At 38.6% G+C, this 17,264-nt stretch overlaps 1 protein-coding gene across 1 annotated transcript; it reads left to right on the forward strand.

The window, feature by feature from the left end:
* Positions 1–7,430: 7,430 nt before the first annotated feature.
* TAS2R40 (taste 2 receptor member 40) lies at positions 7,431–12,142 on the forward strand. Its single transcript, XM_077159080.1, is given in 6 exon segments — positions 7,431–7,503; positions 7,921–7,982; positions 11,213–11,651; positions 11,654–11,950; positions 11,953–12,111; positions 12,114–12,142. Coding segments are annotated over 6 exon segments (1,059 nt in total).
* The last annotated feature ends 5,122 nt before the right edge of the window (positions 12,143–17,264 follow it).

Raw genomic sequence — 17,264 nt, forward strand, 5'->3', positions numbered from 1 at the left:
CATTTAATAAAATACTTATTGAAGGTATTTATTAAATATTCATTAAAGGTATTTTCTGAATATTTGCTTGAGTAAAGGGAATATGGAATGGGTAGTGGAAGAAGGAATTACCAGCTGTGACCATACAAATAATTGCAGAAATAAGGACTGTAATGGTCACGAGTATTTCTTCTGTATTTTATCATGAATATGTTTGTATATATATATATATATATATATATACAGAGAGAGATACATACATATATATATGTATATCAAATATCCTTGTTTTCTTTCTCTCTAATCCCCTTACATGTTCCCATATATCATATGACATAATTTGTATTAGCCTTACATCATAGTATTTAAGTTTTAGGATATCAAGGATAAGAGTGAGTATCACTTAAGGCTCTGAATCCTCTTCTGGGAAAGGGATTAGTGTATTTCTCAGGGTAATAAGGACATTTTTATCATGTTAGGTAAAAGTATGACTGTTATTGTCTTTATTTGGGAATAATGTATCATCTAAAGAAATGTATATGGGTGTTAAATTGACAAACAGTGGACTGTGACAGTTAATTTCATATTTCAACTTAGCTAAACTATGATGTACAGTTATTTGGACAAGCACAGATCTGCTTGTTTATGTGAGGGTATTTCGAGATGTGATTTGCATCTACAATTAGTTGACTGCATCTATGATCAACAAAGGAAAATGCCCTCAGCAATGTGGGGAATCTCTTCATCTGCTCAGAGGTTTTCAAAATCAGAACTGAGGATTTCAGAGATCAGAAGAGAAACTTGGAATCAACTTCAGTATTTGCTTGTTGCTGAAATATCCTGTCAACCAGCATCCTCAGAGGAATTTGGACAGACTTCAGCATCACCTTTATTGGAATTTCCAGTTTGCAGCCTTCCCTACAGAGTTTGGACTTGCCAAACCCCACCGTCACATGAGCTCATTCTTTGTAATGTCTCCCCACCCCCTCAGAGATTTGGTAATTGTCCTGTAATTACCATCACAACTGTAATTTAGAAAATAAGACTTTACTACAGGTGATTTAGAAGCAAAAAATGCTCATTACAAGGAACAGCCAAAATACATTGAGAGAGACAGAATCCAGATACAGTTGCATCTTTCTTTCCACCCACCTGAGTATATGGCCTAAGAGCCTCCCAAAACTAAGAATTATCGAGCCCAAAATATCAATAATGCCAAGATTCAGATCCCTAACTCTAAGGAAACGAGGTTAGGTTCTCCCAAGAAGTCTCTCGCATTCTGCTCTGGTATCACATAGAGTAGGTCTGTGAATAAGACGCTGGTCTTCCTTTCTGCCATGTGTCTTGACTCTACCAGTGATTCTCTGAAAGTCCCAACCTCATTTGTCTTTGAAGGTGGAGGGGGGGGGTAGAGCGTGAAATACTGTAGGGAAAGGGACAGTAAAAGCTGCATTGCTTTCCTTTTATACAATTTCCTTTTGAAGAATCCTCTCTTTTATATGTAAGTTGGAGGTGGGAAATTAATCAAATGTCTTCTTTCTAGATTATGACCACTTATTAGCAGCTATACTCAATTTAAGGAGTTCAGCAAAAACTGAATTTATGGCAAAGAAGAGTTGTAAGGAAAATCCCATGCACCTAAAGAAGACTTTGATATGCAAGTGATATTCTGGGACATGTGGAAAATGTAAGAGCCCCAGTGGAGGACAGGATAGGGTTGCACAAAATTCATGTTTGGGAGACTGATGTTAGATCTGGATAGAGATGTGTTTATATATCTATAAAGAGATGCATCCATCACACACCAAAGATAAAAATAAAAATTCCAGCCTTTTCTACTGTCAGAAAGAAACAACTTCAGGATCCATTTAATCCTGTTGCATAACTTTCCTAAAATGCTATGTTTAGGGTGTTGTAGATGGCTGTGTTCACTAATTCTGCAGGGAAGAGTTGTAGGCAAACATTTTTCTGAGTAATGATGGTAATCATTTTCTGAACATGTCTTCGATCCAATATTTGAAGAATTTGGATGAATAGAGACACTCTGCTATTGTATGGATCAGAGAAAAGGGATATACAAACCAAAGAAGAAAGAACAGGTAGAGTGTGTGAGCTTCATCCAATAGTTCCTTCAACAAATATTCTATTGAAATGTTACGTTCTCACAGAAACCTTCCCTGACCACAGTGTTTAAAATAACCCCACAACCACTGTGCCCTCTTTCTCTCTATTCCTTTGCACTACTTTTTTTTTTTATTGAGCCATAATTTCATGCCATAACATTCACCTTTTTAAAGTCTGCGATTCAGTGGCTTCTGGTACACTTGCACAGTTGTGCAACCATCACCACCATCTAATTCCAGAACATTTTCATCACTCCATAACATGAATAGTTACTCCTCATTTTCCATGCCTCCCTCTCCGCCCCCCCCCCCACTGTCAACGACTAATCTATTTTCTCTCTCTATGGATTTGCCTGTTCTGGACATTTCATACAAATGGAATCATACAATACGCATGTGGCCTTTTGTCTCTGACATTTCAGTTGGCATAAAGTTTTCAAGCTTCATCCATCTTGTAGCATATTTCAGTACTTCATTTCTTGTTATGGCTGAATAATATTCCAAAAATAATATCCCAAAATATGGGTATACCACATTTTGTTTCTTTAGCTGATAGATATTTGATTTGTTTCTACTTCTTTGGCTATTTTGAATAATGCTACTATGATCTTTTGTATAAAAGGTTCTGTGTGAACATACATTTCAATGTCCTACATGGGAGTGGAATTAACAGCTGCAAAATAGTTTGCCAAAATAAAAGCACCATTTTATATTCCCACTAGCAATTTCTCCGATCTTCAGGAACACGTGTTATTGTCTACTTTTTTCTTATAGCTATTCTAGTGCATGTGGACTGGGTATTTCATTCGATTTCTGTTTTCATAATGATTGATGATAAACATCTTTTCATGTGCTTATTGGCAATTTGTATCTCTCACTTGAAAAAATATCTATTTGAATCCTCAGCCCATTTTTAAATTTGGGTTGTCTTTTCATTGTTGAGCTGTAAGGTTCTTGATATAGTCTGAATACAATTCCCTTATCAGATATATGATTTGCAAATATTTTCTCCCAGTCTATGGGCTGTCTTTTCACTTTCTGAATAGTGTATTTTACAGTAAAATTTTTAATTTTGATTAGTCCAATTTATCCAAGGTCACAAAATTTGCACCTCTTTTCTTTCTAAGAGCTTAACAGTTTTACCTCTTTCATCTAAGTCTTTGATCCATTTTAGATATTTTGTATATGGTGTGAGTCAAGTGTCTGAGTTCATTCTTTTGCATGTGGATATCCACTTATCCCAGCACCGTTTATTGAAAAACCTTTTCTTTCCCTCATTGAATTGTCTTGGCACCATTGCTGAAAATCAGTCCTTTATTCCTTAGCACCAGATGAAATGACATCATCTGTCTGCTTATTTACTATATGCCCTCCCCAAACCCCCTCACTCCCCTCCCTCCACACCGTACACATACACACAAACTAAACCGTAAATTTTATGAAGATAGGAACTGGTCTCATTTACTAATTACCTCCAGTGCTTCAGATATAAGGGGCTCTTAATAAATATCTGTTGAATGAAGGAATAAAGGGGCCTCCTGTTTTGTTTAGATAATGGCTTTAGGCAATTCACTTTACTCCTTAATTCATCCACCTCCAAACGATGAGCTCATGTAATACACCAGCTCTCAGGTCACTTGCAATACTAATATTCTATTATTCTGATATTTTGGATTCTTTAGAACCAGGGTCTGTGGGCAACTTAAATTAGGCTATTTAAGGAATACTGTTTTTGCTTGCAAGTTTTATTTCAAACATAAATATTAACACTTCTTTTAAAAAAAAAAAAAAAAGATACTTTCTCAAGAGACAATGTGACTTTTCTCATGAAAAATGTCTGAAGTCACTGTGACCACGAGTGCAAAGATTCGGAGCACTCCCTAAAATTAGGTAGGCAAAACTCTTAGTCAACTGGCCAAAATAGTAGTTTTCAAAAGCCTCCTTTTCAGAAAGAAAGAGCATGAGCGCCCACTGGTGGAACAATTAAGTAATTGTGCTCGTTTCTGAGAATTTTATACACTCCATCTTGTGGTGAAGGATTGATTGCTAACTAAACTTTAGAACTGAAACATGATGAATTATTACCAGCTGAGCACAAACATTCAAGAAGTCACTGAAAAAAAAAAAAAGAAGTCACTGAAAACTCCAGGGACTACAGGACCAGGGACATAAAGGTCTATAGGTGGACTTAGCAGATGTAAATAAAAACAAACCAACTGCCAGCAAAACAATCAAACATTACTTTTCTGAATTATGATTAACATACCATAAAATGCCTACGTGTCTGATATCAAAGCATATATCTTAAATTCAAAATTGAAAAATATATAAATATAAATTAGAAATGCTTTATTCATAACATTTTATTTAACAATTCGTCAACTTTTGTTTCGGAACCAGAAATTCTTCACTATTTCTTCCACACCAATACGTCCTTGTGAAATCCGATATTTCAAGAAGCAAAATGAACACAGAATTCAGCCTTGACTAGGAACCATTAACTAAGAGTGACATTCGGTGTTACTTAGTTTAATAACAGAAAAGAGCAGTTCACAAGCATAGATATTTGCTAACAGGGATAGAATCCTTGCACAATCAAGGTATTCGTAGGAGTCTGGTGTTCTAGTGTGGCTGTACTTAATATCTGGTCTTGAATCACACTAGAGCATCCTTCACACTACAGACAACAATCAATAAAAGTGCACAGAACAACGGGAGGTTATTTTTAGAGAAATAAGTTTTCACAAATTTTATCACATGGTTCAAGACATCTGCTATATTTCAGAAAACTAATTCTAACACAGTAAAATCACTCCATGCCAGATTGATTTCTCCATAATGGTTTTATAACTACTTGTGGATGCCTTTGGATTGAAATATGCAACCCAAAAGACCAATTGCTGGTGAGCATACATAAAGATTATTTTCCTCACATCATGTGGATAAGTCCATTTCTCCAACCTGGAACTCTCCTTCAGGACTGTGCTGTGACTAAGGAAACTACCCTACGTGTAGTAAGTGCCATCACTATGTTGTGTGCACAATACATCAAACAGCCTCCTCCAAATGCTCTGTGACTCAAGCTCCAGGAGGAGACCTAGTTCCCAGTGATGAATATTGTGGCTGTGATATGTCCCATTTGTAACTTCTAGCAGAAAGCAATTCCCGCTGAATAATGCAAATGGATAGATTTAAAGTCTGTGTCCTTACAGAACTTGCCCATGGTGCTTAAGTTTTATTGCAGCCTCTATCCCAAGAGCAGCATCTAAAGGCCCAAGAATCCCCTACATCAAATTGTTTAAAGTTTCCTCTATTCACAAAAAAGATAAGTTACTTCCTGGTGTTGTGCCTGTCATAGGCACTCTGTCCAAAAGATTTTCGATCTTATTACTAAAAACGGGTCTTCATCGGCTGCAATAGCAAAAGTCCCAGTTTTTTTTTTAACATTTTTTAACATACATCTTTTTTATTTCATTGCCATTTTTTCAGTACACTGAGCAACAGAATTTCTGGTTACACTCACATTTGCACCTGCTTGTATCTTTTCAGAATGCACATTTTCCGCTACATTCAATAGACTCTCTTTTACAACTTGCTATCTATGAAGGATTTCATGTACCAGACAAATTTTTGTACTTAAATACACAACTGCTCATTTTATGAACAACCAAAACAAACACTGTTAGCATTTGAATTCTATTTATCACACATCATTTCCATCAGTCTTTGTTCTTACAATGGTTTATTTCATAATGGCATCCAGACTGTTTTCCTAAATTACTGATGCCCCTTGCAAAATAAACACAAGAATGATCTTCACTTTTACAAAGTGGAGTATGTGGCCCTCTCAGTCTATCTTCTTTTTTCTACCCCTCATAGAAGTATGGGTACAAGAAACATGCTGCTTTTCCAACGCTACATAATGGATGTGATTTCCACCAGCCAAAAACTCAGTTGTACAAAATGTTATTTTTTTTTTATAATTCAACTTGTAGATTGGTCTTCTTCCACCTGCTGGAAGGACATGTCCTCTCAGTCTTCTCAGAAAGTCGCTCAGTCACTTCTGCAAGGATGGTAAGCAGTACTGTTTCTGTTGCTTCATAATTGACCCCACAGCCATACTATAAACCATAGGGTAAGTAGCTCTGAAGGGCAGTGGCTCACCATCCCTACCTCCTCCACAGTAGAATCACAATGGGAAACTCCAAAAAAAATGCTAATGTTTGAGCTCCTACTCAAGTGAATTTTCAGAATCTTTTTGAGGTGAGACATGGGGTATGGATGTCTTTTAAAAGCCCTTCAGGTAATTGAAGTAATTCTAATCTCTAGTCAGTGCTGAGAAGCAGGATCTAAAGAAAGCAATAAAGAACTGGAGTCACCTCTTTTTAAGCCAACCTGGCAGGTTAAGTCACTGCCCTCCCTGCTACATGGAACGTGACTCCCAGAGGTGCAAATCTCCCTGCCAACGTGGGACAGAACTCCCAGGGATGAGCCGGGACCGGGCATCAAGAAATTGAGAAAGGCTTCTTTACCAAAAGGGGGAAGAGAGAAACGAGACAAAATAAAGTCTCAGTGGCTGAGAGATTTTAAACAGAGTTAGGAGGTTATCCTGGAGGTTACTTTTATGCTATTATATAGATATCCCTTTTTAGTTTATGGTGTATTGGATGGCTGAAGGGAAATACCTGAAACTGTTGAGCTGTGTTCCAGTAGCCTTGATTCTTGAAGAATATTGTATAACTGTTTAGGTTTTACTGTGTGATCATGTGATTGTGAAAACCTTGTGTCTAATGCTCCTTTTATTCAGGATATAGGCAGATGAATAAAAAATAAATAGATAAATAATAGAGGAAGATAAAGGATAAAAATTGGGTATATTAAAATTCTGTGGGTCAATGAGAGGAAGGGGTAAAGGGTATGGGATATATGAGTTCTTTTTTTTAAAATTTTTATTTCTTTTTCTGGAGTGGTACAAATGTTCTAAAAATGATCATGGTGAAGAACACACAACAATGTGGTGATATTGTGAGCCACTGATAATATGGTTGGACTTTATGTGTGTGCATATTTCTCAATAAAAATATTTAAAAAAGAAGAAAGAACTGGGGCCAGATACCTACATGCAAAGCTTACTAAGAGGCAGTAGTGCCAGCCCCACTGCAAGCAGCCACCATCCCAACAGCAACACTCACCTAAGCATATACATAAATTAACGGAGGAAGAGTGGGAGAAGGGGAGGGTTTCTGGAAAGGGCAGCAGAGTACAGAGTTTCTGCTGACCCCTCCCAAGAACTCTTCCCAAGAACTCTCCTCCCAAGAAAGCCCACACATGCCTCCCTGCCACCCAGGTGGTGTTGACCAGGGAAGCAGCAGCAGTCACAAGAAAGTGATTACACCAGCAGGTGTGAAATAAGGGACACTGTCATTTGTCTCTGTGCTCATTCCAGCCCACTGGAGGTCCTTGGTCTTGAAGAAGGAGAGAGAGATATCTCAGGGCCCAGCCTGTCCCCCTCCAATTTCAGCACCTAAATTTGTGCCTGGTAGAAGGGAAAAGATAAGATTTAAATCAAATATGAGACGAAACTGAACTGAGTGTTAACAATCAAGAAAGAGTGGAAATTATAAAACCTGACCCAGGTATCACTTTGGAATGGGAAAGGAGAGTCAGCAGCACAAAGCTGAATACGACGGTTGAAGGGGAAAAAATGTATTCATGTTTATCCCCCGCCCCAAGTTGACATTACTCCATAAACGAATTATACCTTAGCATTTTCTCAGACACATCAGGCTTAAACACTGTCATTACCTGATTTTCTCAGGATTTGACCTGCCTGAGGTGACACCTGTGTCCCTTGGGGATCAAGAGGACTTGGCATGGGGGGTGAGGTGTGGGGATCAAGAGGACTTGGCATGGGGGGTGAGGTGGAGGAATCTCTTCATGGCCGTACATCTGTCCTTCCACTGGCCTCTACTGAAGGTTCCACACTTCTACCTGAGCCCACGCTTGTGAGGTCTCCTTGATGTGACCACTAGAGTCTTTCAGGATCCACTAGCCCTGACAGTGTTCTGACATGAGCTATGTCCCCCAAAAAAGATATGTTGAAGTCCGAACCCCAGTACCTCAGAATGTGACCTTATTTGGAAATGGAGGTGTTATGGATAGAATTAAAGTTAAACAAGTCCATACTGGAGTAGGTTGAGCGCTTAATCTAATAGACTGTTGTCCTAAGAGAGAAGGGGAGAGGAGACACAGACAGACACAGAGAGAAAAGAGTTATGTGACAACAGAGCCTGAGATTGGGTTATGCTATAACTCAAGAAACACGAAGGATTTCCTTCCTATTGCCAGAAGCCTGGAGAGAGACATGGAACAGATTCTTCCCTACATGCTTAATAGGGAGCAAGTTCCTTCTGACCCCTTAATCTAAGACTTTGAGCTTCCAGAACTATAAGACAACACAGTTGTTTAAAGACATACAGCATGTTGTGCTTTGTTATAACAGCCCTAGGAAACAAAGACACTCAGCACCCTTCTGAACACTTTTTGTGGCACAAGGAAGATCCAGCAGCTCTCTTAAGCATGGATAGGCTGTAAGAGATTCAGGGGCTTCCAGGCAGCCCTCTGTGTCTTCCACAACCCCATGAAGACATGAGTAGGAAGCCAAGACGCAGTCCTAAACTATTCTAACTCTTCCCTGCCTCCTCTTCTCTCATTCCTCTCCTATTTGGAAAAGCATTATTAGTTTGTGAGGTTGAAGGACAAGAAGGAAGTGAAAGAAAAAAGGTTGTCCTAATCAAATATTCTTCCAAGTCTCATCTGTCCTGTACTTAGTCCAAAACTTTTGAGCTTAAAAGCCAAGAATTTGAAACCTTTGTCCTTTGGTTCCCCAAAGGACAAAGATCTATGAGAACTTCTGTAAAGTACAGTCTCCCTTCTAGTTTTCCAGATGAGAAAGGAACACAAAAGGTAAAAATGAATTGGCTCTATACTCCTACAAATATGGTGCTGTGAGTGGATCAGAGATGGCAGCTGAGACTGCCAGCCTGTGCAGAACCTCAGGTCCACTCCCACCCCCATCCACTGCTCTCCTCCCTACCCCTTCCTGCCAGTGTCTCTGGGGGCTGCTGCAAGGAGACTCTGCCCATCAGCCCGCTCTGCTCTCATTTAAAATCACAGAAAAACATGAATGAAAAACAACAGCAAATTGTACCAGAAAAGTACAAATCAACAATTATGTGCAAAAAACTTGGGAAGATGTTATATACTGCAAATTTGCATAAGTTAGGGCAAAATAAAGAGAGGAGTTTGATATTTTTGGAATATGTGAACACTGCTGACAAATACTACCCTCCTCTATTAGGAGAAGTAACAGAAATTAATGAGTATCTTACAGAAGATACATAACTTATCAACAAATCTTGTTTCCAGGTTCTGGCTGTTATGAACAAAACTGCCATGAATATTCCTGTGCAGGCTTTTGTGTCAACATGAGTTTTCATTTCTCTCTGTTTTGCAGTAGACTTCTTTGTTTTATGCTAGTTTTATACAATATGATTACATAATATAGGACATTCTTATAATGATAATAACAATAAATCTCCTACTTCTTTCTTTTAAATAAAATGAACCTGGGGCTGAGGAATCCATTTTTATCATCCCTCCACGAATATTATTTAAAAAATAATAGGACAAACACTCTGGTAAATGGTGACTGGCACTTGGCTTCAGTGTCAAGAAGACAACGAGGAATTCATGGCGACCAAATCAAACTGAAAAGTGAATGCCTTGTGATTAATGAGTAGCTGCAACTCAGTTTTAGCTAATTCATGATACAAAAATGCAGATCTGATATTGCCAAATTTTCCAATTTTTGAAGGGAAGGCAGATTTTTTTGTACATGTTTGTAATCTCCTAAATTTAAAATGCTGGCCAATAATTAAAAAAAAAAAAATTCTAAGCCCTGGGTGAACTAATGATCTCCAATATTAGATAGTATAAAATAAAACACATCTCCAAGACAGATTTGGCCCAGTGGTCATCAGTCCCTAGCTAAGACTGGTTCTTAATCCTGGCTATGCTCCCTATGACATTTTAGCTTTTTAAAAATATTGCATGCCCAGACTCTATCCCAGATTCTGATTTGGTGAGTCTGTGATGAATCCTGAACACCTATGTATACTTTTTTATGTGCCAGAGATAATTCTGTTTTGGGGCCAGGGTTAGGAAACATGCTCCTAAATAAGGAAAATAAATTTCAAGTTATGCATTTGGTTGCATTTCCCAACTTTAACACCATGTTCAGCATACTCTGAAGCTTTCCCAGGCTAACACTCACCTGATTTCTGTCAGCATTTTCCCTGAGCCTCAAATAGCTATGTGGATCTCACTAAGTTGTCATTAGTTGTGCATGTACAAACAATGAAAACTTTCTTGTTCCCTTTTAACCCAAAGGACATCCAATTTGGGTCTTTCTGTACATGGCTTGAGGATACTATAATAGCTGGCCTTTCTGAAAGAAACTTGATTTCAAGTAAAAGTTTTTCATGTATAAGCTGATGGGAATTTCTCATTCACAAGTGTGGTAACCATAGGAATATAAACTCCTGCCTCTAAATCAGGGAGACAAAAAAAAGGCAGCAGGACAAAGCAGATAAAACAAACTGTCTAGGTTTTTTACAGATAATTTAGCAGTGAATAAAGGTATTAAAAAACAAGTAAAAAGGCCATTGAGACACTAAAATTCCTAACCTGTGATTCTTACCCTTTTAGATGAATATGGACTCAAAGTAAATAAGGTAGGAAGGTAGTGTGAGAGAAAGCTGTTTTAAAATCTTTCCAATGACCTCCTAAAAGCCCAAGACAAATGGGTCTTTGTGGAAAATGGAGATAGAACTAGTAACCAGATACTCTTAGGGTTTGCATTTCAAGCCTCTAATTTATAGCCATGTGAAAAGCAAATGAAGAAAAATTGGAAATGACCATTAACTGAGAAAAAAAAAATTACAATAACATTGAGCAAGGGTCAGCAAATTGCAGAGCAGGTACCAGTTATTGGCTTGGAAACCTGAAAGTTGGGGCCAAAAGGATGGCCACTATGACACGGAGACCAGGATAAAGACACAACAAGGTTTAAAGTCATTTTCACCTGGGTGCTCTCTGGAAGAGAGTGCACCACTGGCATCACTGGAAATGGTTTTATCATAGTCATTCATGGGGTCGAGTGGGTTAGCGGCAAAAGACTCCCTATTGACGACTACATTCTGTTGATACTGAGCTTTTTTAGGCTCTTATTATAGATTTGGATGATGCTGGAGAATATTTACAGTCTACTATTCCAAGCCTCTTATAACCAAAACATAGTATATGTACTTTTCAAAGTCATCATTATGTTTCTGAACTATTCCAGGCTGGCTGTCTGGCTCAATGTCTACTATTGACTTAGACTCATGAATTTTACTCACCTGTTGTTCCTTATGATAAAGAAGAAACTCATGGGATGTTTATTTTGGCTTCTGAGGCTGTCAGTGCTCATTTCCTTATGCTTCAGCTTTTTCTCTCTACAGACATATTCAATTCAGATGCAAATAGTCCCATTCCTAGCCCCTCCTCCAACTCCATTGTGAGGCAGTGCTTCTCTGAGACCAAAGTGGTCAACACGGTTCTTCTCTATAATTTGGGGATCTCCATCGCTTTCCTCACGTTCATTTTCTCAGCCACACTGGTCATCATCTTCCTCAGGGGGCATACCCTACACATGGAAAGCAATGCCACCGGCTCCAGGGACACAGCATGGAGGCTCATATGGGGGGCCATCAAACCTATAAGCATCTTTCTCATTCTCTACATTTTTGTGCAGTTGCTCTATTTCTTTCCATGTCCAACATATTTGAGACCAACAGTTCCTGGAATATTTTGTGCAAAATCATCGTGGCTTCCTACCCAGCTGGTCACTCAGTGCTGCTCATCTTGAGTACTCCTGGGATAAGAAGAGTCTGAAAGCAGTTTCTGCACATCTTTACCTAAAAAAGCAGACTCTGTGACTGGAATCCAGAGAACACCACAGGACCAGGTGCAACCAGCTATGCCTTTTTTCCATCTAGACCTCTCTTCTCACTCATCTTTTCTACACCAAACCTGCAGTGGCTCTCCTCCTCTGGTAACTAGATCCTCTCATGAATGTTAAGTTGGTTTTTTAACTTGAGATTTTATGCAGGAGAAGCTACACAATTCAAAGATGGATTTATGAGAACTTCTTGACCTATGCTCATTCACATCCTGCCTAGATTTCCTCTCCACTTTCGTTCTTCCCAATCCTTAAGGAGAAGGTAACCAAGCATCTCAATTTGTTTGAGATAGTTTCAGTCTATGCATGTTGTACAGCTTGATTTTTCACTGAGCACCCTTCAATTCTCAAGGATATCCTGTCCTGGAAAATAGATAATATAGTCCCCTTACTTAAGGACACCCACAGTTAGACAAAACAAGGAGCAAAGCTAGTGAAGAGCACAGCATGCAGTCCAAGAAGTATAAGGACTACCAATAGGCCTAAAGAGAAAAGGCATTTAGAAAAGAAGGACTAGTCAAAATCATCAAGAGCTACAAATGTTTCAAGGAAAATGAAGACCAAAGAAAAGGCCTTTGTATTGACTAAAAGAAGGCCATGTATGCTCCTAGTGGAGTGAGGCAGGTGGTATCCAGACTGCAGGAACTTCCGAACAGAGCAGTTGATGAAAAAGTTGAGGGTGTTTGTAATTTTGGAATTTTGTCTGGAGAAACTCTAAACATGAAATATAGGATGGGAGGTGGATGCAGCGACAAGGTCAGTTGAGTGCTTTCTTTTTCCAAATGTGAAGGGACAAAGTGAGAAAAAAGGAAAGGAAGAATATAGGGGAAAAAATGAAGTAAGCAGGAAACATAAAGAAAAAGGAAAGAGCCCAGAGTGACTGAATCTGTACTTTGCTTAGCTCCTGACTCTGTGACAATCAATGCATGTGGTACCTGTGCCTCTAGCTTTACCTTAAGATAATTAGTGGGGCAAGGGCAGGTTACCTGGGAGTGGCTGTTTGGGAAAATGGAAAACATTATTTTTCACTGTCATTCAGAGTGATACAGTAAACAAACATTGCCTCAAAGGATTATTCACAAAATAAGACACCCTACTCCCAATATTTTGGCACTAGCAAATTGGGGATTTGGGATTTCCTTGTATTAAGTAATTTTAAAATCATAATTAAGTGAGGAAAATGTGTAAGAATTGACCACACTGAACTTACATAATTCCCAAATGAAAGCATCGGTCGGTAGCAAAGACCAAATTCTGAGCTGCTGGGCTCTAAAGTACATTTTCAGAGAGTTTCTTACTTCTATAAACCGCAAAAAATCACACAGACACATGCTTTCCTTTCTAGTTCAGGCAGCTTGGGACTTTAACTAGAAAGTAACATATTTAGGAAAGCATATAATTTTGATAGTTCTCTTAAGCAATTTATTTACATGATTATTGAAGTTTGATATAGTTGTTATTACAAGGCAAATTAGATTTTGAAGTTGTATTCCAATTCAGAAAGAAGAGAACAATGAATTATTTCCCAATTAATACACACTGACCAAAGGACACACATATCCATGAGGGTACTCTAATACATCACAGAGAAAAACAGAAAATTGGTTTAAAGCCACTATTTTCTTAATACGAACCATGCCAAGATAACAAATTGGGTAATCAGTGTGTTCATTATGAAGAAACATCCTATTGTTTGCAAGAGCCAAAAGCAGCAAAGAGTTAACAAGAACTTCAAGGATAATAACATTCCCATCAATGCCTCACCTTCAACCAAATTATCTCTCCAATTCTTCTTCCTCATCCTTTATGTAAAATCTACCTAAGTTTCTAGAACAGGCCAGAAGACACTAGTATTAAATTGATTGTCTTTGGACAAAAATTAGAAGTCTGACATGAACGAAAAAACTGGACTTTCCTGGACTAAAGCCAGGAACCAAATATAAAGCCTGGCTTGCTGTTTGCCAGTCTCTTTGCTGGGACCCCCCCCCCATGCAGGCTCTACATGACACTTTCCTCCTCTCCCCACAAGAGGTTGAAAGTTATACTGCAAAGGAGTCCTTCGCCCACAAAGTCACTCTGGGCATTCATCTACCAAGCCCAGCATCTAAGAGGACTTTGGTTGCCAAGGGATTCCAACATGGAAGTTTCAGCACAGGGGCAAGGTATGCCTTTTTTCCTAATAACTGGTCAGGTACTCTCAAATGAAGACTAGACTAGCATTCAAGTCCTATTTAAGGGCTGTATTTTGGGGGTACCAGATTGTCCATAGCCCAGTATGATCTTTCCCTTCCAGTTAGCTAAGTGTCTGTCAAAATTCCACTGTGATTGGACAGAAAATAAAAACATATTTGCAAAGTCACCTTAAGGAACGGGGGAAAAAGTTGGAACTATTAAACTACCCCACTTGTGGAACTACTGATATTCTCTCAGGCATTAGGGACTCCCAATTTAATCAGCCAATCCCTTGATCTTGAGGCTTGCCCTTATGACACCTTTCTAAAATGGCAAAGGTAGGCCTGCATGTAATTATGCCTAAGAGTAACCCCCAGAGAGGCTTTTTTGTTGTTCAGATGTGGCCTCTCTCTTTAAGTCAATTCTGCAAATAAACTCACTACCTTTCCCCTCACCCCCACCCCCACTTTGACTCCCAGGAATGAGCCTGGCCCTGGCATCGTGGCATTGAAAATGACCAAAAGGGGGGAAAGAAATGGAACAAAATAAAGTTTCAGTGGCTAAGAGATTTCAAATAGAATCAAGAGGTCATTCAGTAGGTTACTCTTATGCAAACTTTAGCCAGGTATTTCAAACTACCCCAGTGTGCGATGCCCCAACCAACAGTGTTCCTGAGAACCCAAGGGAGCGCCCTGGGTTCTACCTAAGTTCCCATAAAAGTTTTTCTTAGTAGGTTTATTTTCTCAGAAACTTAAGACTTCCAAATTGATCCTAGGCCAAATAAGTCTTGAAACCTAGAGGTACCAGCCTGTCAAAGAATAACAACCTGGTTCATTCTTCTACCCCAGAAGGTCAACACCCCTTTCCAGCACAAAGAAATTAAAATGGTCATTCTCCAGATATCCCTGAACATTGAGAGAAAAATCAAATGAGAGGAAGGAAGTGGTAACTGAGAAATTAGGATTTAACAAATGACTGTGACTGCTGACTCATTATATGGCTATTTCTTTTTTTTAATGTCTAGTATTTTAAAATAACCAGAAGGAAATACCTGAAGTTACTGAACCTTAATCCACTAGCCCTGATCTTTGATAATGACTGTTTAACTATATTGTAAAAAAGAAAATGCTGCCATGTTTGTATGGACCTAATTCTGGATGTTTTGTTTAGTTCCATGATATATACGTATATATATATAGAACTATCTCTGTCAATACTACATGGTCCTTTGGGTAACTGTGTGACACCTAAGTCTCAGAATAGGACTTCTGCAGGTCTGAAAGTCAGCATTGCCACATAAAACAACTGTTGAAGACATTGAAAAAGAGATCAGGCTTAACCTAGAATTAAGAACAAAGCCAGGGTGAGCCACAGTGGCTCAGCAAGCAGAGTTCTTGCCTGCCATGCCAGAGACCCATGCAAAAAAAAGAAACCAATTGGGTCAGGACCAAGGTAAATCAGAATACAGGGGTAAAGAGGATATTATCTGTATTTTAGAACTCTACCTACTCTATGAGAACAAAGGAAGAGAGGTTTATTTTGCCTAAAACTTTAATTTTATGGTAGCACATAATTTAACTTAACCTGCCTGGATATATCATTTAAACAACCCAAACACATGGAGCCCAGTATGGGAATGAGGGTTTGTAATCTATATAGCTTAATTTAATACCTGGATACGTTCCACGGTATGTTGAGCAGATAATTTAAAAGTATTGGCAAAGTCCCTTGAGGGACAGGAGAAAAAATATGAAACTGTTAAATTTTCCCACCAGGAAATCTCCTGATACTGTCTTACACATTAGGGATTCCCAAGTCAATAGGCCAAGCCCTTCATCCTGAGGCTTGCTCTTGTGAATCTTATATATATAGCGGAAAAGCTAAGCCTACCTGTAGTTAGTTATACCTAAGAGTTACTTCCAGAAAACCTCTTTTGTTGCTCAGATGTAGCCCAATAAAGCCCAACTCTGCAAGTAAAATCATTATCTTCCCTGCTCCATGGGACATGACATCCAGGGGTAAAAGTCTCCCTAGTGACATAGAATAAGATTCCCAGGGATGAGCCTGGCCCTGGCGCTGTGGTATTGACAATGCCTTTCTGACCAAAAGGAGAAAAGAATTTGGCAAATAAGTTATAGTGACTGAGAGAGTGCAAATGGAGTCAAGAGGCTACTCTGGAGGCTTCTCTTATGTAAGCTTCTGCCAGATATTGCTATTTATCATGGTTTGCCAAACCCCAACCAAAATCATTCCTGCCAACCAAAAGAACACCTAGGGCTTTATCTGAGATTCTACAAATGTTCCATGCACTATGATTACTTTCCAAAAATCTACCATTTCCAGTTGGGTTCCTAGGCCAGATAAGTCCTGAAACTCAGAGTGTCCAGCCTCTCCAGAACGTCAACAAGTTCTATCACCCTATCCCATATTATGACAGTGCTTTCCAACATGAAAAAGTTAGAATGGGTACAGTCCAAATACCTCTAAACACTGGGCGAAAGATCAAGGGAGAAGGTGGAGTTATAACAAAGAAGATAAGATGAGCAAATGAGTATAACTGCTGACTCATTATATTGGTATTTCTTTTGGTCTCCAGTGTTTTGAAGCAGCTAGTAGAAAAACCTCAAATTGTGGAACTGTCACCCATACCAAATTCTGAAATCTGTTCTATAACTAATTGTTGCAGTGTGCCTTGAAATTTATTGCTTTTTTGTATATATGTTATTTTTCACAATAAAAATTAAAATAATAAGAAAGAAAAACTAAAAAAATTTGAATAATAAAAAATATTTAGTACTCCATCTTAGTTAACCTACTAGTATTGTAAGTTTTAATCAATAAGAGGGAAGGCAAGGGGTTTGGGATGTATGGGGTTTTTCTTTTGTCTTTTTATTTCTTTTTGGAGTAATGCTAATGCTCTAAAAATG

This window comes from Tamandua tetradactyla, chromosome 1 (genome assembly GCF_023851605.1).
Source record: "Tamandua tetradactyla isolate mTamTet1 chromosome 1, mTamTet1.pri, whole genome shotgun sequence".
NCBI lineage: Eukaryota > Metazoa > Chordata > Mammalia > Pilosa > Myrmecophagidae > Tamandua > Tamandua tetradactyla.